The 21,686-nt window shown below is 46.7% G+C and overlaps 8 protein-coding genes across 8 annotated transcripts; 3 read left to right on the top strand and 5 right to left on the bottom strand.

Annotated features, from left to right (window-relative positions):
* Nucleotides 1–210: 210 nt before the first annotated feature.
* Nucleotides 211–688, top strand: PG997_002829 (uncharacterized protein; the record flags this gene model as incomplete). The annotated part of the gene is made up of 2 exons (XM_066807144.1): nt 211–377; nt 436–688. The coding sequence occupies 2 exons, from the start codon at nt 211–213 to the stop codon at nt 686–688; spliced, it is 420 nt and encodes a 139-aa protein (XP_066670762.1).
* A 7,995-nt stretch (nt 689–8,683) lies between these two features.
* PG997_002828 (uncharacterized protein) lies at nt 8,684–8,956 on the top strand (the record flags this gene model as incomplete). Its single annotated transcript, XM_066807143.1, has 1 exon — nt 8,684–8,956. One exon carries the CDS (start codon nt 8,684–8,686, stop codon nt 8,954–8,956), a length of 273 nt encoding a protein of 90 aa, XP_066670761.1.
* Nucleotides 8,957–9,371: 415 nt separating this feature from the next.
* PG997_002827 (uncharacterized protein) lies at nt 9,372–10,741 on the bottom strand (the record flags this gene model as incomplete). The annotated part of the gene is made up of 4 exons (XM_066807142.1): nt 9,372–9,928; nt 10,004–10,127; nt 10,202–10,546; nt 10,631–10,741. The coding sequence occupies 4 exons, from the start codon at nt 10,739–10,741 to the stop codon at nt 9,372–9,374; spliced, it is 1,137 nt and encodes a 378-aa protein (XP_066670760.1).
* An 818-nt stretch (nt 10,742–11,559) lies between these two features.
* On the bottom strand, nt 11,560–13,499 carry PG997_002826 (putative SPT10-transcription regulatory protein; the record flags this gene model as incomplete). The annotated part of the gene is made up of 2 exons (XM_066807141.1): nt 11,560–12,436; nt 12,460–13,499. The coding sequence occupies 2 exons, from the start codon at nt 13,497–13,499 to the stop codon at nt 11,560–11,562; spliced, it is 1,917 nt and encodes a 638-aa protein (XP_066670759.1).
* A 2,175-nt stretch (nt 13,500–15,674) lies between these two features.
* PG997_002825 (uncharacterized protein) lies at nt 15,675–16,688 on the top strand (the record flags this gene model as incomplete). The annotated part of the gene is given in 4 exon segments (XM_066807140.1): nt 15,675–15,977; nt 16,040–16,210; nt 16,237–16,473; nt 16,485–16,688. The coding sequence occupies 4 exon segments, from the start codon at nt 15,675–15,677 to the stop codon at nt 16,686–16,688; spliced, it is 915 nt and encodes a 304-aa protein (XP_066670758.1).
* Nucleotides 16,689–17,625: 937 nt separating this feature from the next.
* PG997_002824 (uncharacterized protein) lies at nt 17,626–18,084 on the bottom strand (the record flags this gene model as incomplete). The annotated part of the gene is made up of 1 exon (XM_066807139.1): nt 17,626–18,084. One exon carries the CDS (start codon nt 18,082–18,084, stop codon nt 17,626–17,628), a length of 459 nt encoding a protein of 152 aa, XP_066670757.1.
* An 8-nt stretch (nt 18,085–18,092) lies between these two features.
* PG997_002823 (uncharacterized protein) lies at nt 18,093–19,037 on the bottom strand (the record flags this gene model as incomplete). The annotated part of the gene is made up of 2 exons (XM_066807138.1): nt 18,093–18,754; nt 18,866–19,037. 2 exons carry the CDS (start codon nt 19,035–19,037, stop codon nt 18,093–18,095), a joined length of 834 nt encoding a protein of 277 aa, XP_066670756.1.
* A 405-nt stretch (nt 19,038–19,442) lies between these two features.
* Nucleotides 19,443–20,066, bottom strand: PG997_002822 (uncharacterized protein; the record flags this gene model as incomplete). The annotated part of the gene is made up of 2 exons (XM_066807137.1): nt 19,443–19,735; nt 19,859–20,066. 2 exons carry the CDS (start codon nt 20,064–20,066, stop codon nt 19,443–19,445), a joined length of 501 nt encoding a protein of 166 aa, XP_066670755.1.
* Nucleotides 20,067–21,686: the final 1,620 nt, after the last annotated feature.

Below are 21,686 nucleotides of genomic sequence, written 5' to 3'. Positions count from 1 at the left end.
GTGCCAGAATTCGTTGCTGCAGAAATCGCGATAGATTCCTCATGATCTTGATGGCTATAAGTAGGCAGTACCCGGTCGCCAACACGTAGATCCCGATTGAATTATCCACCACCGACCGCCATTAGTTTCACTTCACTTTCAGTAGCTCTCTCAAGTTACTCATTACCAACCGCTCTTGAGAGTACCCATTACGGGCTCGCCTTGCACATCATGTATACCCTCCTCACACTGATGGGGCTATTGCCCCTCTCCACCATCGCCATGCCAGTTGGCGAGGCTTTCTGCAAGGCCAATGTAGTCGTCATCAAGGCATTGCTCGCGGATGTCGGCGGCATAAACTACTGCTCTGAAGTTCTGAACTTGGCGGCTACGACACTGTGAATCACGGATCGTAGTTGCAAGATCAAAAAATAATGACTGACACCGTATTATAAGGACAACCACCGTATATGTCACACCGTCGGCCGTGTCTACGGGACTGGTCTCTACCATCACGGGTCCGACTGTATCGGTTGACCTTTCAACACTCACTAGTGCAACGAATACACCTTCCCTTGCTACGAGCTCCAGCGCAATCGCTCCTGTTACATCATCTGCACCTGTGAGCTTCGTGACGAGCACCGCAACGAAGGTGGAGACCATCAGTGTTGACGTGACCGTCACCAATCCAGTTGTTCAGGTAGGCTGAGCCGCCATCCATAGCTATCCAGATACCATCCCAATCTCCTGCTATGCTAACCACCATCACTACTAGACCGAGACCACAACAACTACAATTACATCTCAGACCCTCCTCACCTGCCTCAGCACCGCCATCACCGCCAACGAGCCCCCCTCCGACTCTGGTGGAGAAGTCGGCAAAGCCTGGCAGCGACCCCAAGTACGGTCCCAAGCCCATCTACATTCCTCCGAGGCATGAGGTTAAACTGTATCTATTTTGAGTTAAATTTTTTGGTGTATATTGTGTTTTGGACCAGCAGAGTCTATTAGTGTGGCCGGCCTTTTTGCGCCCCTTTCCCTGCGTTTTCCACCCCCCTTTTCCGTTTAGGTTTATTTACCCCTTGGCCTTTTTATTCGCCTTTTCGAGTTTTTTTATTAATTCTTTTATTTAATTATTCTTATAATGTTTAACGTAATCCACGGTTTAATAAAACACACGGTTTAATTAAACACTTTTTAAGGCCTCGTATAATAAAATATAAATTAATTTCACTATAACGTATTTAATATATTAAAATTAATCGGAATCCTCCTTTTTAAATACTTTTATATTATTTTAATAGGTGCGCGTATTATGCCCGGGCTCCCCGTAGATTTTATAGCGTCGCGGGCGCGTTTTAAGCCTTCTCGTACGACCACTACTCCGGCGCGATTTATCCTGTAACTGTCTATTAATATCCCTTTAAGACTATAGGTTTTTTTTAGCTTGTATACGAAGTAATCCTCTTGTCACGGCGCTGGACCATTGAGAAGGTTCGCGCACGCCGAGAAGGTTTGCGCTCATTAAAAAGGATCGTACGTTATGTGGAATAGAGTTAAAATACACGAGACGAATGAGAAGGTTAAATGTTAGAATCCTTCCCTGATGGCTACAAGTACCGCCCTGATCCTAGATCCTGTATTGTAGCTCCTCGAGCTACGTCCTTGTTTTATTGTTACCGCAACTAGACAGACTATAGTAATAGAACCTGTTGTCACCGTGCCTATCCTATCCGCCTACACCGCCCGTGACACCTCTATTTTGTAGCCGTTTTTTTTCGTACGGCGGCGCCGGTTAAGTATTTTATTTACCTCTTGTAGTGCGGTTATTTTACTTTTTAAAAAAGCGAGCCGGTGTATTACCTGCGTTATATTTTTTATAATTTAATTAAGTTTAATTAAAATTAACGTCGGAGAGTTATTTTAATGTTATATAATACGGTTTCGAACGTATTCGGTTTAAAATTAAGCCTTAATCGGGTTATTTAGGGTTTTTAATTCTTAAGGAATAAGTAGGCCGAAAAACGTCCCCGGAGGTGTTAAAGTACTGTTACGACCTAACCTACTTATACGGCTAAGAAACGAAGCATAGGCAGCCACGAAAGTGCGATACCCCGTTAAAAGGACTAGAGACTCCGGATAGGAAGAACTGCTATAAGTACTAGCCATAAGTTACGTGACGGATTAATCGGATCACGAAAGAACAGCTACTAATCTAAGTAAACTAACGAATCAAGGGCTTATTTTAAGATAATAAATAAACTTTTAATTTAAGGCTTAGGAGTTTATTTTAAAATAACGAATAAGCTAATAAACTAACTATTAATAAAGAAGCGAAGTTAAATATAAAACGGATATTTTTTTATATAATTTTTTAAATACTCTCGCTTACTTAGTAATTAATTTAAGTATTAATTTTTACTTATTAATAAAGTATATACTTTAATAACTTATTATAATATTATAAAATACGCTTTAATATTTATTTAAAACTTAATTACTTTATTACTCTTTTAATAATGTAATTTTATTACCCGTTTAAATACTTTCTCGCATTATTAATATAAACCCGCGTACGTTCTACCAGGTTTTTATTAAACCCTTAATAAGTATCGTTATAAGTACGTAGCTTTATAATTAACTGTAAAATAATATATATCCTTTTTTTAAATTTTATATTTATTAATTATATTCCGTATAAAAGTAAACTACGCGCGATACGCGTCGGGATTTTTATAAAAAACTCTTTAATAATCGATTCTTCGATTAAAACGCGTTCGAAAATCTAGTTATCGTCGTACGAAATTAAAAGTTTAATTAACGTCGATGCGTCCCGCGTCGCGTAAATTAAATAATCGATTCGCTATATTTTTAATATTATTTATTCGAGGCGAAAACGATTACGAATTTAAATTAATTATATATTATACGATTAATTACTTTTCGAAATTCGTAAGCTTTTACGTTAACGACTACGTATCTCGTTATAAAATACTACCGCGACGCCGGTAACGTAAAATTATATAAGGGATATTATATATTCGCGCTACGGCTCGTATATATAATTTAAGGTTTTTTTAAAACGTTTAAAACGTTAATTATATATCGCTCTCTTTTTATTAATTTACTATCGTAAGTAATAAAAATATAAAGCATAAAATGTAAATTATATAAAATTAAAAGAAAATATTTAATTAAACCGTGCATTTAATTAAACCGTAGATTACGTTATTATTAAATAACGTGGTTTATTACTACGCGACGTATATTACTTAACGACGCACTTAAATTTAATTTTAATATAATTAAACTTTAACGCGTAATACCTTTATAATTATAATATTTAATTAATTTTAAAAAGATCGGATAGTTTTAATAATTTAAGCGATACAAAACGAACCGAATTAAATAAGCTAAAAAATAATAGTAAAAGCTTATAATATACCCGAATTAATTTTACGCTATTAAATTTACGGCCGAATTTTAAAACGCGAAATCCGACCGAAACGATATAAATTAAATTTAATTAAAAAAAGGTATTTCGTAAACATATAATTAATCTAAATATTTAAAGGATATTTTTTAATTTCGCTAGTGTAAAAAATATAGCTAATCTTTTACCGCGTCGCGCGGCGGCGACCGCGTTAATAAGCACTAGGTTAGGCGCTTTATCGACCGTAACCCGGACTTAAAAATTAAAATAAATCGTCGGTATAATTATTAAAAGGTTTTTTACGAGGATTTTAAAGTTATTTTTACTTAGTTTATATTAATTATAAATATAAAGGCGAAATACGAGATCGTCGACGAAAATATTTAAAATTTTAATAAAACCGGCTTTATAATAAGTATAATCGGGTTAATACTCGTCGTAATACGTGCCGAGCGGCGTAAAAAAACGAAGTCGGCTTAGTTTAGTAATCGAGAATAGGTAACGGCGATTAAATATATTAATTCGCAGGGCTAGTATATTCCGCCGTTTTTAATCGTTTAAAATTAATATTACCTCGCGAACTAGTCTTACGAAACCGATTTACTAGGCGACTAAGTAATTAAGCCGACTTTTAATAATTAAACTAATAATAAAATAAGCTTAAACTAAATTAAACATTTCGATAAACACATTAAAACGTAAATGAAAAATTCCTACCGCCTCTTAATTATCGATAGCTATAAGAGTTATATTTCGGTTAAATTTAAAATATATTATTAAAATAATAATATTATTATACTCGGTATACTTCTTTATTTATTTCACTTACTTTAATTATTTAATATAGTATTTTATTCGGTTTTAAAACGTATTTATTTAAAAATAATCGAGTTATTTATTAAGGCCTCGATAAATTATATTACGAAGCTCGAATTATTTATCGTTTATAAGGCCGCGTATTTCGTTATTTTTACGAAAAATAATATTAAATCCGGATTTAACGTTTTTAGTTTAATTCTTTATAATCTCGACGAAGTAATTAATAAGCTAAATATACGTCTTTAAATGTTTACACTTAATTTACTTTATTCAAGGACGGCTAATATTTATAACATTTAAACGCCGTTTAATCTTTAATAAATAATTAAATATTTTGTTTATATTAAAAAAAGGGTGTTTATTTATTAAAAAGGTTTTTCGACGCCGACTTTAAATGCGATAAACTAAATAGCGAAGGGTATAATTAAAATAGCCTATAAAATAACCTTTATACGCGATAGGATATATATATTAGAGGAGGCTAATTTAATACTTTCTAAGCGTCGGAGAGTTAAAAAATCGCGAGTTTAACTTAGAGGAGCCCTTACGATTAAGGAATCTCAGCAGCTATAGGACGAGAAGGTAAAAGGGAAGCGTTCAGCGCCCGATAAAGGTGAAAATAAGGGTTCGTCAAAGTAAAGGGCGACCGGTAAAAGGCGCTATGGTATTTACGGCGAGACAGGTTACAATACGCGAATATATAAAAAAGATATAAAATTAAGCGAGGAATCGGATAGCGAATAGTTTTAATTAATTTTAAACGTTATAATTAAATTAATTTATATAAAAAAGTCGAAAAGTAAAAACAATACGTCGTTAAGTAATATATATCGCGTAGTAATAAACCACGTTATTTAATTTAATACTTAATAATTTTAACGAGGTAATTAATAAATTAAATATACGTCTTTAAACACTTATACTTAGCCCGTCGCGTTTAGGGACGGCTAGCACTTATAACCTTTAAACGCCGTTTAACCTTTAATAAATAATTAAGCACTTTTCTTTTATTAAAAAAAGATATTTACTTATTAAAAAAGCTCTTTAACGTTAATTTTAAAAACGATAAACTAAATAATAAAAGGTATAACGTGGTTTATTATTAAGTCGAATATATTATTAAGTCGAACACTTTTTTTATATCTCGATATTTCTATATAAATTTATTTAATTATAACGCTTTAAATTAATTAAAATTACTCGCTATTCGATTCGTTACTTAATTTTATATCCTTTTTACACGTTTACGCATTATGACCGGTTTCGCCGCAGTTACCATAGCGCTTACCGCCCGTCGCGCGTCGTTTCGACGAGCCACTATTTTCGCTTTCGCCGGTCGGTAAACGCTTCCCTTTTATCTTTTCGTCCTATAGCGCTTGAGATTCTTTAATGGTAAGGGCTCCTCTAAGCTGGACTCGTGATTTTTTAGTTTTCCGGCGCTTCGAAAGAGTTAAATTAATATTTTAAAGGGTGCGGACCTAATTTTTTAATATAATTACTTTATAGGCTATTCGGGTTATATTTTTCGCTATTTAATTTACCGTATTTAAAATTAGCGTTAAAGAACTTTTTTAATAGGTAAACACTTTTTTTTAATATAAATAAAATACTTAATCGTTTATTACGGGTTAAACGGCGTTTAAAGGTTATATATACTTAAAGTCACGGGTCGCGACTATTTTAATATAAACGTTCGAAATTATATATCCAGCTTATTTATCACTTCGTTCGGATAATGAGGTACTAAGCCGGATACGCTAAATTTAAATTTAATATTAACTTCCGTAAAAACAGTAAAATATGCGGCCTTAAACGCGATAAAAATTTAAGCTTCGTAATATAATTTATCGAGGCCTTAATAAATAGCTCGATTTCCTTCGAATAAACACGTTTTAAGGGCGAATAAAATACTATATCGAAAGGTTAGAGCAGGTGCGATAAATAAGGAGGTATACTAATAGTAATAATATTATTATCCTGGTAATATGCCTCGAATTCGGCCGAAATATAGCTCTTATAGCCGTCGAAAATTAGGAGGCGGTAACGATTTTTTATTTGCGATCTGGTATGTTTATCGAAATATTTAATCTAGTTTAAACTTATCTCGTTATCGGTCTATTTATTAAAAATCGGTTTAATTACTTAATCGCCCGGTAAGCTATTTTCGCGCGACTAGTTCGCGAGGTAATATTAGTTTTAAACGATTAAAAAAGCGGAATACATTAGCCTTACGAATTAATACATTTAATAGCCGTCGATTATTCCCGATTATTAGGCTGGACCGACTTCGCCTTTCTACGCCGATTAACGCGTATTACGACGAGTATTAATTCGATTATACTTATTATAAAGCCGGTTTTATTAAAATTTTATATATCCTCGTCGACGATACCGTATTTAACCTTAATATTAATAATTAAGCTAAATTAATTAAAAATAACCTTTAAATTTTTATAAAAAGCCCTTTAATAATTATACCGACGGTTTATTTTAGTTTTAAAGTCCGGGTTACGGTCAATAAAGCGCCTAGCCTAGTGCTTACCGACGCGGTCGCCGCCGCGCGACGCGATAAAGAGATTAGTTATATTTTCCACATTAGCTATTTTTAAAGGTATCCCTCGGGTATTTAAATTAATTATATGCTTATAAAACACTTTTTTTTAATCGTATTTAATTTATATTTTTAATATCGGATTTCGCGTTATACGATTCGGCCGTAAAATTAATCGCTAAAGGTGAATAATAAGACGACGTAGTGTTTCGCCGTAACTCTTTAATTAATTCGAGTTAAACCGTTTCGTAACGCTTAAATTACTAAGGTTATCCGCTTTTCTTAAAATAAATAAAGCATTATAATTATAAAGTTATTACGCGTTAAAGTTTAATTAAATAGGTTAATAATAAAAATGTTCGACTTAATAATATATTCGACTTAATAATAAACCACGTTATATATAATCGTGTATAAAATAACTTTTATAAAGGATTAAATACGTATATTATAAAAGGTTAATTTAGCTCTTTTAAAGCGTTAAAGAGTTAAAAAATTGCGAGTCCAGCTTAAAAAAGCCCTTACGATTAAGGAATCTCGAAGGTTATAAGACGAGAAGGTAAAAGGGAAACGGCTAGCGACTAATAAAGCCGAAAATGAGGGTTCGTTAAAAAGGCGCGCAACGGGCGGTAGGCGCTGTGGGATCTGCGGCGAAACAGGCTACAATGCGCGAACATGTGAAAAAGATATAAAATTAAGCGAAGAATCGGATAACGAGTAGTTTTAATTAATTTTAAATATTATAATTAAATTAATTTATATAAAAAGGTCGAGAAGTGAAAAAAATAACCGGCGAAGTAATATAACCGACTTAGCGGTAAACCACGTTATATTAATAAAAAGATTATTAAATAAATAAAGAAAGAATTAAAAGTAAGCCTTTATACGTAAGCCTTTAAATTACTAAGAACGAAGAAGGGTTATTCTCCCTACGTATTCTCCGGTATATTATAAGCCCTTATAAAAATTTTATTAATTTATAAAAGTTTAAAATTTTAAATTACTTTTAAAATCTAAGGGGTATTAAGGTATAATACCTCCTTTTTAAGTCGATATATATTAGGTTTACTCGGTTTTAAGTTACTTGTTTCTACTGGCCTGCGCTGGTATAAGTCGAAAAGCAAAAGAACAAAAATAAAAAAGTCAAAGCCCATCTACATCCCGATCATCTGGGACGACGCCGACATCCTGGAGGCCTGCAAGTGCCTCGCGCTGCCGCCGCCGTTCATCACGGCGACGGTGACGGTGGTCGGCATCCCCCGCCCGACCGCTGTGCCTCCAGTCGTTCCCGTCGCCGGGACCGGAGGCCTTCTAGGCGGTCCGGGCGGGATCTTCCGCCGCATCAACGGCGACGACGAGCGCTTCTCCACCGTGACCTTGACCACGACCGCAACCAACACCGTGACCATCACGAGCCTCTAAACCAGCACAAAAGTCGAAACCGCGTACGCGACGTCCACGAGCATCGTCCCCAACGGCCTCGCGTACAAGAACTACACGCACTCCTTCGACGCCACCGGCACTTCCAGCACCAACTCCTTCACCTCCGCTTTCTTCAAGAAGCGCACGCCCGTCGCGCAGGGCAGCCTCGGCGGCATCTCGTTCGCGACGCCCAACTGGCCCCTCGGATCAAGGGTTCACGCCGACGGGCGGCGGCCGAATCGAGATCCCGGGGCTTGCGGGGTACATCGACAACACTCGGGACGACGCGTTCCTGATCCAGGCGTTCTTCCTTGCGAAGTTGACGGGGGAGTACGCGTTCACGTCGGACGGGGGAAGATTGATAACTGGTAAGCTATGTCCTCGGTACCCTTCCAATGCCTTCATTTCCCTACCAAAGAAAAGGGAGAGGAGAGAAAGAAAAGAAAGAGTCAAGAAGCTAACAATACCCACACAGGGGCATGCTCTGGCTAGGCGATCCCGCCTACAGCGACTGGGACGACAGCAACGCCGCCCTTTTCGCGAGCCGGACCGTGTCCGGGGGCGCCGTCGGCGAGACCACGATCCTGACCCTGAACGAGGGCGACGCCGTGCCCTTGACGTGGCTCTGGGTCAACGGCGGCGGTGCTGCGCGGAGCCACCTGAGCATCCGGTTACCTGACGGCACGGTGGTCGACGAGGGCGATGTGAGCGCTTACCTCGTTCGGGCTTGCGACGACGGTGTCTTTGCTTGATCTTCTTGTCTCTATATTATAACGACTTGATTTATTCATGTTGGACGATTTCATGACTCGGACTTATCAGCACTTTGAATAATTACTTAATTCGGTGGACGATGAAGAAAGAGTATGGAGTGGATGGGAGAAGAGGTGTTTCGACTGCACGTTTAATATTCTAAATCAATCGCAAGCTTCTTGGTTCATTGTGGTTATTCCATTGGTCCGTACCTAGCATACTGCTACATAGCGACAGTGATGGGTTGCATCTCGAGGCAGGAATGCGCCTTTGGAATCCTGTTCCAAACGGGGGCTCGTAAAGGTGCAGACAGCCGACAATCTGAGAACCACCAATGCACCGAGCGGCATTCGTTTCAGAATGATGGAGGATCCGCTGCGAAAGACTTAGAACCAACCTGAATCAATGACAACCTCAAGCCATCTTAATGTTCCCCGCCTTGAGCTCCTTCTCCGGAATATTAGCCAGCGGATCCTTCTTATTGAACGCATGCTTCGCCCGCTCAGCCCGCGTCCACTGCGTAATATCGTATTCCTTGCCCCCAAACTTGGCGCTCAGCTTCTTCAGCGACGCGAGCGTCTTCTTCCAGCCCCACCGGTCTGCCTTGGCCTGGCCGGCCAGCGGCGCGATGCTGGCGCCATCCTTCTCCTCCAGCGACGTCACCAGCTTGTCGGCCGCGAACACGCCGGATGTCGCGAGGTCGATGCCGGCCTTCTTGGCGTAGGCGACCACGCTGGTGCGCCAGTTGGGCTTGGCGTCCTCCGCGTCCACCTCGTCTCTGTCGTCGTCCTCGAAGCCGTAATCGCCCAGGTCGGCTGACCATTCCAGGTAGACGGCCATGACGAGGGCGAGATCTTTGATGGGCGAGTCGGCCTTCAGCAGACCGGCCTTGTCCAGCTCGTTCAGCGCCGTGAGGAACATGGTGCCGATGGCTTTAATGGTCTTATTGATGCGGTCACCGTCTTCGCAGCCTAAGTCCCGAACCCGTCAGCTTCTTCTTCTTCTTCTTTACGGGCTTGAACGTAGAGGCCATGATCCTATCTTACCGATCCAGGGGCCGAGTTCTGCAGTCATGAGCCAATGAGCCATGGCAGCGACGACCGCCCACATGTGCTTGACCGTATCCTCATCTCGCCCTTTCTTCTTGAACTGGTTGTCGAAGGCGACCATCTAACGAACGGATAGAAACTATTAGCAAGACACATTCTCATCGGTGTGTAATACGTATTTGGCAGAAATCGTACCATTCTCTCCACGATTTCCTGCAATCCGTACCCAGCAAAGTCGTTGTACACATACATGCCGAACATGTCCGGATCGCAGAACCCCGCCGCCTGGCGCCAGTCGCACAGCAGCTTCCACGTCTGCCAGAAGCAGAACCACTTGTGGTCCGAGTGCTCGGCAATGGGCGACTGCAGGAAGCCCGTCTCGAACTGGGCCTGGTACTCCTCGTCGATCTCATCTTCGTCCGGGCCCTCCTCTTCCTCCTCTTCGTTTTCGTTGTTGGCGTTGTGGTTGGCCTCCTTCGCGAAGTCATGCATGGGCCGCGGGAGCGTCAGGTACTCAAAAGGTGCGTGTTTCTCACTGCCCTGTTCATTCGAATTGGTCTCAGTTTGCCATGTTGTTTGGTGGTGGTGGAGTAAATCGTATAAGTAGAAAAGCTAGGTAGTTACAGTGTCTTCGTCGCCCTCGGGCGCATCGTTGGTCTTCTTCTGCCGCTTGTCGCTACTTGTCGACGCTTGGTTAGCGTCGTCCTCGGACCGGGTGTGCTTCCTGGGAGGCATCTTTGCTGTCAATCAATTGATGGATTCCAGGCGACTCCGTTTCGATGAATATAGTGAATTATGCAGGACGAGATCTGTTTCGAGAATCGACGGGGTCGCTTTCCCGCATTTATCAGGTTGCGTTCTGTTGACAATCCCCGACGTCATACCTCCTTGGTCGAGTGCGAACGTGTCGCGTTTGAAAATTATGCTAAAAAAGAACCCTTGAACCCCTAATAGTGATCGCCCAATTGACGCCAGGGCCAAATGGTGGTGCTCGAGTGCTGGACTTTAGCGCACCGCAGCCCTACGGTGCAAGAGCGTTAGGTGATATCACCAACTACGCCCCAACCCAGACTCACAACATCAGCAACCATTCCAGCAAATGGCACAATGCCATTGCGACAGTGACCTATGCTTGCACAAAATGAACATATGACGCTCAAAAGAGGAATTGCAAGAGATAGAAATAGGCAAACAGTTGCCTGTCTATCACCTTTTGTATCAGCGACATGTGTGCGTGTGCGAAGCCCTGCTTCAGGGTACCCCTGCCTTGGAACAACTGTTAAGTTTGGACCCCGAACATTAGAGCATCAGATGAGAACATCGTGATATCACAAAGAAGAGCATCGAATCAACACCAACGCTCGCATTTGGGCACTTGTCGCACTCATTGGAGGAAAAGAACTGCGCACTGGTAAGCAATGGCGCATGTTGCGTACGCATCAGTTAGCTTCGACAAGTGATAAAATGCCAACCCGCAGATTGAGCAACCCGCCAGTTAGATATGGATTCGGAGATGGCAAGTAAATACACCTTTCTCTTATCACCATCTGGCATCACGGGTCATCGTCAAACACGACCGAATCCCAATTCCGCCGCTTTGCCGGCCTATCGGCCTCACCCGCGTCATGCCGATCCCGCTTCGGACTTGCAGCCCCATGCTTGTCCGTGCCGGCACTGCCAAGATTGCTGAAACCCAGCCCCTCCAGTTCGGAGTCCGAGTCTTGGTCCAGCAGCATGTCTAAATCGCGGTCCACGGCAGCTTGGTCCTGGTCCTGGTCCTGGTCGTCGGCATTGGAGTGCACCCCTAGGCCCCCGCCGTCATGACCATGGTGCGTGCTGCTAGGTCCTAACGGATCCGGGTCGTCGAGTAAAGCTTGAAAGGACTCTGTTTCTTGCTCGTGGTGATGGTGGTGGGAGTGGTGTACTTGTAAGTGCGGATCGTAGGAGCTGTCGGAGAGTGAGGTGTGCGCTACATGTGGGCTTTGGTGTGACGGGATAATATGCGTCGGCTCGAATGCTTGAAAGTGGTGATGGTGATGAGCTTGCTGGTGAGGCGCTTGGGATATAATTTGAGGATCTATTGGCTGGTAGAGAGCATGGGCATCGTCGTGCAGCCCAATCAAGGCCGAAGCAGCCTGCGTGGCACGGTGGACTTGGGTCATGTGGTCATGGGTCTGGTCTTGTAGCATCGGACTGTGGGACTGCAAGACGGAGCTGTTATGAGCTTCCAGTGGGTGGACAGGATTCAGTAGCGAGGCGATGTCACCAGGATTCGCGTAGGGGTTTGCATTGGTATGAAGTGGGGCTATGGTGTGCTGGTCGATGGCCTCAATGCCAACTGTCTCATCCGGCGTCGGGAGTGGTGAGATGGCGACGGAATCTGGGGTCATATTGAGATCATCTAGGCTGGTACTGAGGACCCCCTCCTCGCTAGGATTGAGGCAGGCGCCGACACTTTGCTCAGCTCCTTGCACTCAGGGCAGAGTCTAATTACATCGGAGACAGTTTCCTTGATGCGACTCCAGTGGTACCGCTCGGCAATGGTGGCCGTGGTCTTGTTGATACCCGAGTGGCTCCCACTTTCGTGCATGCGCTTGGCTATGTCCATCTGCTGCGCAGGGTCGCTGATGACCTCCTTGCCCTTGAGCATGAGGACGTCGTTGTCGAGGAGTTTATAGTGCGTCGCGGCACTACGCAGTCTACTTTTGTCGGCACGGTTAGACCCGTCTGGATAGCGCCCATGCTTGAGGTAGAATTTGATCTTGTCGAAACGGTCTTCACTCACCGGCCCCTCGGCGTCGTCTCCGACGAGATCCCGACCGTAGATGATGGCATCCACCAGTCGGTCAGGGTAGGACTTGAGCCTGCCGCAGCCCTTGACACGGCCTATGCGCTTGAAGCCCAGCGCGTCCCAAATCTTGCATGACGCCACGTTGGTCTCATACACGAGGTTGAAGACCGAGTAGGAGTACCCAAGTTTGGGGGCCCAATCAATGTAGCTCTCGCCCATCAGTCGGCCGACGCCACGATTTCGCGAGGCGTCTGTGACCAAGAAGCCAGCGTTGCAAACATGACTGCTCCGCCCAGGATAGTTGGGCTTGATGTAGAAGCTTCCCAGACATTCCTTGGACCAATCTTTCCCTTCGGTGACATCCTCAAGGCTGCTAATGTCGCCGAGGAGCATGATGCCCGCAAAGCTTTGGAACCAATAGGACGAGAACTTTTCCAGAGGCATGGGGTCGATCATGGGATAGGTATCGCCACCCTCAATCTCCTTGGCAAGTTGGTCCGAAAGATACTTGAGCAGAGTCTGTGGCACTTGGTCTTTGGACACAAACGGTACGATGGTAGCCACAGTCTGACGGTCTCGCAGCGTCACTTGACGAGGCCGGACGTCAGGAGGCAGTGTGGGATTGCTCGGGTCCGGATATGGGAGAGCGCCAGAGACTCGATGAATGGTCGGGCTTTCTGGGTCATCCATGATAGCCGGCATTGTGTGTATATCTCGGCCGCGCCAGAGCCAACCAAGTCAACGAGACTGGAAGTCTGGGTCAGCAAGAGTCACACGTATCTTGAGAGCCCCCTTATAACAGAAAAGCGTAACAGGCCCAGTGGGCTGGCTCATAGTCGCTGCCATCTTGTGTGATGTGTAGCGTAACTATTTGCTCAGCTCTCATCTGGTCTTGCTTGCTGGCATGGCTCTTCAAAAAGCAACTTGGAAGCCCAATGTGCTCACTTACTTCTGTGAAAAAGGTGGTACCAACGCAAGGCCCCTGAAAGCACGATCACGTAAGTGGATGCAGCCGTCCAGAGCAAGGTTTCCTTGGTTGTCTCCCTGCTGTTCTGAGATGTTCGTGGTGATGAATTCTGCGCAGTTTCCGGGAAACTGCCCAGGACCAAAGGGCCGAAAGAAACAGGCGGGGTAACTGCCTACAAGCCCAGTAAGCCCAGCTGCTCGCCAGCTGCGTCGGGCCTATGCGTCAGAAGCAGAGTCACTGTAAGCGTAGCTTCTAGGCGATAAGATAGCCCAAACATCCGTAAATCGGAGGATACCTAGCGGCTTGCGACAGCAACACCTGACACATTCGTCAACATTCCGCAACGCAAACGTTCGACATGCAACCCGATCCACTGGCAGGCATCTAAGTCAATGTTTACTTTGAAACACTCCCAATCATCGGGCAGGTAGTAGGCGTCAAGGCTGCCCAACTTGGTTATCGCAATATCTTCCCTTTGACCGCGAAAGCCAGTCACATGGTAATGGGGGTTCGGTCCTTCTCTCGATGCAAACACTGGACTCACCAATGTCAGAGCTGAACTATCCACCTGCCTACTGTTATGTTTACGGCGCTCTGTCTTTCCAGTGTTTTTCCTGAAGCTGCCGCTACCGCTTGCTGTCCTGTTACCTGTTCAGCAACATGGAGGAGTCACAATAGCCGGAAGCGCAATGGTGCTAAAGACTCATCGGGCCCAGCCCCTCCACCGAGTAAGAAGATGATGCGATGTTGGCAAGTGTTACTCATCGTTCAATGTCCTTCTTCGGCGGGTTTGAGCATGGAACCCCTCGTTAATCAACTGAGTACGGAGTTCCAGATGTTGGATGCGCGAGCGCGCGAGCTGGCCAACGTACTCAGGATGCGATGCGGGGCCTCGTGGCATCGTCAGTTGACAGGGTGCCCCGCGCGATCGTGAGGCGTACTGGGACTAACATCGCTTCGAAACAGGTACAAGTCCCCATTCCCACGGCAGCCAAGCGGGTTTGTTTGTTGGAAATGACGCCCTCGGCCCATATAGGCAATCAGCTGCTGCTAAGTATATACGATCTACGGGCCAAGATTGATAAGAGAAGAGGTGGAACAGACCGCTAGAAAGCCCCTGCGCCCATGGTGACACCACCAAGGTACCAACAAGGTTGGGCTGGAAGACGTGCGCCATTCGCGGTAGAACACGATACGACCCTGGCGATCTCAGCCCGAACCCAATGATAACCTGCCTATCCTGTCTATCTTGATTCAAGATAGCGGTCTGGCGCGGTGTCTGAGGCGACGCTTGGAGGTGGTCTCGTTTCAAGGCGAGCAGTCGCCTGTGTCGCACACCTCGGGTGGGGCGCCATCGGGTTTGTGGTGTCGCGTTCGACAAGCCGATATGCGCTGCCATGCGCCTGCCCAGCTGCTGCCCTGGAGGCGGTGGAGACCTGCAGCCACTCACAATCCCGCATCTAGATATACCCCGGCGCCAGATCCGGGAAAGTCCCCACCGCCCGCACGGGATAGGCAGCCTGGGTCTCTCTCCAACATGTACGCTGCACAGCTCCGCGCCATCACTGCATGCCCAAGTGGCCGTACCCGCTTGACCGCCTGGACAGCGGTCTGGACAGACATGGCAGAATTCGGGATGTCGTCCAGCAATTGGATGTGTGATCTACTTCCATGTTCGGAAGGAGTGGCAGGACTGACAGAGGCCATGCTTCTAGGCCGCCTCTGCCGTGGTTATAAGTTGGCAAGGAGACAGCCTCCCAGTTTCCCTTTCTCTTGTCCATCACATCTAACAGTTTGCACAACAACCCAACATCAGTTCGACATCTCTCTCTCTCTCTAAGGTCCTCTGATCTTAATTCTAAGCTTGTATCTCATTATATACCTTGCTTGTACCTAAGCTTCATTTCACAATGGCTGCCGCAGTACTCATCCCTCTTTCCACCATCAACCAGAACGGCGGCATCCTGCCTGCCAGTGCTCTGACCCAGCACGTCCCTCGCCATGGCCGCAGCCGGGGCATGAGCATGAAGGGCAAGAGTGCCAAGGGACGAAGCTACAGCATCGTCGAGGACTCGGACGTCACTGTCGCCAAGGCCATCTCCTTCCTCCTCAAGCGTGCCATCAAGGCCGATGAGACCGAGGCCGAGTCGGCAGATGAGGACAACGACTATCTTATAGCGGACGCCGAGGGCTGGGTCTCTGTTGCTGATCTTGTAAGTACCCTCAACTCGTTTCGGTGATCAACAAGGGACTCTCACTAACAATACTGCTTTAGCTTCAACACCCCAACATGACGGAGCTTCGAGTCGACCTCGAAGGCGTCCAGCAAGCTGCTGCCTCCATAAGGGCACGCTTCACCCTCCGCCAGAAGCCCGATACCGATGTCAAGCGGGCAGACAGCTACCAAGTCCGCCAGAACGGCAAGAGGACCAGCCTGCAAGCCCCCGTCCTTGAGGGTACCCCCTTACCAAGGACTCGGACAACCTTCCCGAGTACGCCGTCTATGAGACCACCTACCAAGCCTACCCCCTCATCCTCGCCTTCGGCAGCATCAAGCGTGCCGATGGAGCCACCCACTCCCCCTTCTCGGCCGTCAACACCTCCGACGCCGAAGTCAGCATCTGGGTGCACCTGCGCACCGCCATGGAGCAGGCCCCCGAGATCACCTGGCAGTTCACCTCCACCGGCGGCCTGGTGACCTCGGAAGAGGTGCCCAAGAGCCTCTGGAAAAGGCCGTCGGCCGGCGCCAGGACGTCGGCCTCCTCCTGGAGGACGGCGAGGTTCGTAAGGAGGTGCCCGGCTACCTGCGCGGCAAGGGCGGTAAGGGCAAGGCCAAGAAGGGCAAGGGCATGCTGCGACAGGAGGGCCAGGAGGGTCGCGTCGCGAGCGAGTCTTCGGACAGCAACAACGAGGAGGAGATGTAAAGAGAAGGGAAAATGAAATTCTAAAGATACCTGGATAGACATGAGACATGATGACGACTCATTTAGAGCAGACGAACACCACATACACAGTGGATGCCGATAAACCAAAGGCATCTGGCCAGAGGCCGAAACATAAATAAGAGATACCCGTTCGCATTCTATAACTTTCCTCACAGACTGTAAAAGGCACCACGATTATTGCTCATTTGACTAACAGACAGAGACATGACGCAACGAGTTGTTTCAACCATTGTTAGTCACCACGTTAAAGGAAAAGGGTATAAAAGAAAGTCGAGGTGTGATGGTCGTCACCCTCGCTGCCAAACATTCTTACCATAAGCTGGGTATTCTCAACGTAAAAGCGAATAGCAATAACCACAATCTCACAGAACAGATGGATTGTAAAAAAGAAAATATAGCCGGTGAATACTAGTGTGACAAGAGTGGGATTCGAACCCACGCCAGTTTCCTGACTACGATGTTGAGAGACAATCGGGAGATTCATATCCTGAACGTAGCGCCTTAGACCGCTCGGCCATCTTGCCCTTGTGGTGCAGTTCCAGCTGGAGAGATAGAAGATTGTTGCTTATTGGACGATCTATAGGGGACATCGCCGAGTGTGCAATTTCCAACCCTGTGAATACAAGATGCATACTTACACATTTGTCAGCTTCAGTAACTTCAGTAACAAGCTGCCAGTAACAAGCAGCCAGTAACAAGCAGCCAGTTTCCGTCGCACACAGTTCGAGTCACCACCAATTGCACATCAAGTTGCGTGCTTAATAGTGGCTTACGGCCAATAATTGGACATCAGCCTATACACCATCATCTCCCTGGGTCATCCGACTACGCCACTTCTTCTCAGTCACCGTTAAGGGCCAGGGTAATGAAGAGCTCCCTTCCTCTTGACTCTGTTCAATCTCCCGTTTCCTTTCTTTCAGAAGCCGAACAATGTCCGGATAGTTCCTCCTCCGAGCCTCCTCCAGGGCATCAGCTCGCCGATTCCTCGGCGCCATAACCCCCTCCTATAACCGTCGTGCTCAGGTCGGGTACGGTGCTGCTTATACTGGGGCGCCCCCAGATGGGCCCCGGCGTCCAGCAACGCCTTGACGGTCGCGGCATCCCCGGACCTCGCCGCGAGCTGCAGGCACGACCGCGGCTTGTTGTCCGTCTCGTTGGGGTGCGCGCCGTACTCGAGCAGCACGTGCGTCGTGTCCGGGGCGCCGCGCTTGCAGCTGTAGAGGACGAGGGTGAAGTCGAGTTGCTCGAGGAACTCTTGCTTCGTGTGGGTTTGCTTGTAGTGTCCCAGGAGCGTCCGGAGCGTTTGGGGCTGGTTCGCGTACGCGGCGTAGTTGATGGCTTTGGACACCTCCCGTTCCACCTCGGGGTGGGCCATTTGAAGGATTAAGCGGACGATGCTGTCGTGACCCATGTAGGCTGCGGCGCCGAGGGGGTGTCTCCGAGTATCAGTCGGCGGTTCCATTTAAAGGTGGGCTCGAAGGGTTTCGAGCCTCGCTTCAGGAAGAACTCGAAGAGATCCACGTTCCCGTTCACGGCGGCCGCCCACGACGGTCTGCCGAAGAGGTAGAGCGGATCGGGGTCGGTTTGGGCGCCAGAGTTTGTGGGATTCTGGTCGAGAAGGGACTGCACCAGTGCGAAATTTCCCATCCATGAGGCTACAGCAAGACAGTTCTCCGCAGTGCCTCCTTGCAAATGCTCCTTTGCATACGACCGGTCGTGGTCCTTTAGTTGTAAGAGGCCCTTGAATACCCCATCGCCCGCATTGACCGCCAAACAAAGACAGGCGCTGGCTTCTATCCTGTCCAACGGCACATGATCCCCTAGAGGCGCCATGTGTCTTGCGAGTACCTCGCTGGTTTCGCGGATGGTAAGAATCCACGGATGGCTGTCGTCGCGTCTATCCGTGAGGACTCGATGATGCAGATAGCGCGCAATGATATCGAAGCGAGGCCGCAACCTCTCCAACACAGTCTCATCAGCCTCCACGATATCTTCGATGGCTCTTGTCCTGATCACGGCGTCGAGAACTTCGTTAGCAAATGCTCCTGCGAATCATTAGTAATGTCGTTAATCCTTGGCTGGTGCCGTGTTCAGCCCGTCGTCTGCCGTGCGAATCTTCCAGCAGTGACAATGGTCTGAGGATATAATATACATACGGCATAAGACTCGAGATTTCATAGACTGACGTCCCTGGTCTTGGACCATGGCCCGGATGACTAGTCTGAAGACATCCCATGGGAGTTCTAGGAGCTGCATCCCTTGATTTGGGCAGCTCTGCGGGAGCTGGTCCGGGCAGTTACGAAAAATGGAGGGAACTAGGCGAAACATGATTGCATGGAATGAAATGATTTGTTTATATGTCAATAGAAAGTACCGACTTATTGCGATTAGGCAGAAGTGGAGTACGTATAACAAGAGCACAGCCCCTCTTTGCTCAGCCCCCTAGGCGATGGGGAAATGCCTCGGTTCCAGTCAACAAATATAGACCAAGGGTTTCAGTCCTGCTCCGTGGTCAAGTGGTGAAGATAGGAAATACGTAGTTTGAAAACGAGTGTGCTGCCTAAAGGAGTGACTATAAGAAACCCACGAAAACAACCGCATCCGAAGCATCCGTGCCTCCCTCCCTCCCTGTGTTGCATAAATGAATGACCCCCCACGGATTTGACCGCGATGGAACGTGGCCCGGATGCGGTATACTCCTCAGCCTACAACTTTGTATCCAGCCAACAGGCTCTAGTAATGGTCATAACCACCGCCGCCACCGCGACCCTTTCCAGTATTACCACCGCCATAACCACCGCCGCCGTATCCAGCACCGCCGCTGCCCGTGCCGCCGCTGCCTTTACCGCCGCTTCCTTGACCGCCGCCGCCTTTACCACCGCTGCCTTTACCACCGTTGCCTTTACCACCGTCGTGGCCAGTGTTGCCACTGCCCTGACCACGATTGCCGTCGTGGCCGCGGTTGCCGCCTCCATGGTTGCCGCCGGTCTGACCGGTGCCGCCACCCTTGCCATCTTTGCCGTCCTCTGTAACACATTGCATGTCAGTAAATAACCATAATCACGAAACGATTAGTCGTGCCAAACGGGTCTAGTTTAGAAGGCCGTTTCGGATGATCAGAAATGAAGAGATGGATGGGCAAAACTGACTGGCGGGTCCAGGTCCCGGCTGGCCATCTTGAACGACAGCAGCATCTTGGTCAGCAGCCTGGACGAAACTGTTGCCGCCGTCGCTATCCTGGCGTTGAGCGATGGGCTCGTCGCGATACTGGATCAGGGCGTCATTGTCCGCGGCCGGCACGGCGAGAGCTTGGGCGTTGACAGACAGGAGAAGAGCGGCGAGGAGGAACTTGTTCATCTTGGGTGATGGTTCAAGAAATGAAGCTTGGGCCGTTGGAATATGTGTATGTTTTATGATCTGTATTAATGAATATGAGATACTGGGGAGAGAAAGGAACAGCCTGAGACCGTGGAAATTTCAGACTCCTTTTATAGCCAATACAGCTCGGTCTTTTCCTCTCGCATGTTGGGGGTTCCAAACCGGAGATTCTATGACATCCATCGTTTCGTAGATTCCAAGACCATGCTACACTCGATGCTCGTTATCATGAAGCCCGCCAATCTCCGTTGTTCCTCGGTGAAGACACTTGCGCGTCGATCCCGACTTCACAAGATTCCCTGTGGTGGATCGACTTGCAGTTGTGAGAGGATGGACGGGTAATTACACGATGACGCAGACAGACACAGGCATTCATGATCTAGACTCTTCAGATCCCAATTTGAAGGTATAGTTGCGAGACCACGCCGCACCACACGATGGATAGGACTGAATCTTGACTTTTATTGAGGTTATGCAAAAAACACACAAGCTCCAATTTTCTCACGGATAACAATTAACTTAAACTCCATACTAGTCTCCAGGATGCTGGCAAATGCAACTAACCACCCGATCGCCTACTCGGATAAGCTATGATCTGATTATAGAGTTGAAGCCAATGCAGATTCTGAACGCGCTATGGGTCAAGCCATCAGACAAGCCTGCGGGTACCTGCCCGGCTGCAGGAACTTGACGTCATTCAAGTAGGAACAGTTGAAGCTTAACGGCAATAATGCACATTTCCTCCGGTGGTTTCAGATAAGCATGTCCTGCCGTGGATAGCATCTCCAGTCGGGAGGCTCGTTAAGTTTATCAAGATATGTCAACGAAGACATGACGCACATCTTCTCTACACACATCTTTACACGTTCGATGTTTTGGTTTTCATATCGGTGACCAACTGTAGATATAGCGCCAAGGTGAATTTCCCACCCTCTTCACCAACGTAGCTTTCCACACTTGCTGTCACCAAAAACGGGCTTTGCCAACGATAGTGATACCAGTCGTCGAGTACGGTCCAGACTGCCACTAGGAATACTGGAGAACTTAAGGCAACTTCCATCATCCTATGTCGTGCCTCCCCTTCCCGAAGGACCCGAGACCCCGGGATTCCCGACTGAGCTACATGGCTATCGATAAACTTTGCCGATAATGCATGTCCTATAATTATCCATCAATCATCTGCCAAGGCCACCATTCCTCTCTTCCTGGTGGCTGTCTAGAGATCCAGTTGCATCTCCAAGTCCTTGAAACCTTGAAGCCCTCCTCATTCCAGTTATGAGAAGCAGTGGCGTGATTTCGAGTAGGAGTCCGGGCCGCTGGCCCGATAACTCCCGGCACTGCGCACCCATTCTGTAATGTTTTCCAATGCGGTCAGGGTTTTCGGACACTGATGCTAGCACGAAGCGTAATATATCCGAATCGAGTATAATGGGCGACGTGGTGGCTTGTTTTATGATTGAATCTGAAGTCCTTCCTACGGGTTGTGCCGACGGACTTCGTGATGTCATGCAGGTTCGCTCGGCGAGCGCATAACGAATAGAGATACTTGTGAACAGAATGAACTTGTCTCGACCAGGTGTGTTAGCACGTCTCGTGTAC

The sequence above is a fragment of the Apiospora hydei genome (genome assembly GCF_038363865.1).
Source record: "Apiospora hydei strain CBS 114990 chromosome Unknown utg000004l_segment0_segment0, whole genome shotgun sequence".
Lineage (NCBI taxonomy): Eukaryota > Fungi > Ascomycota > Sordariomycetes > Amphisphaeriales > Apiosporaceae > Apiospora > Apiospora hydei.
The sequence above is the reverse complement of the archived record's forward strand: the minus strand, read 5'-3'. Positions and strand labels throughout refer to the sequence as shown.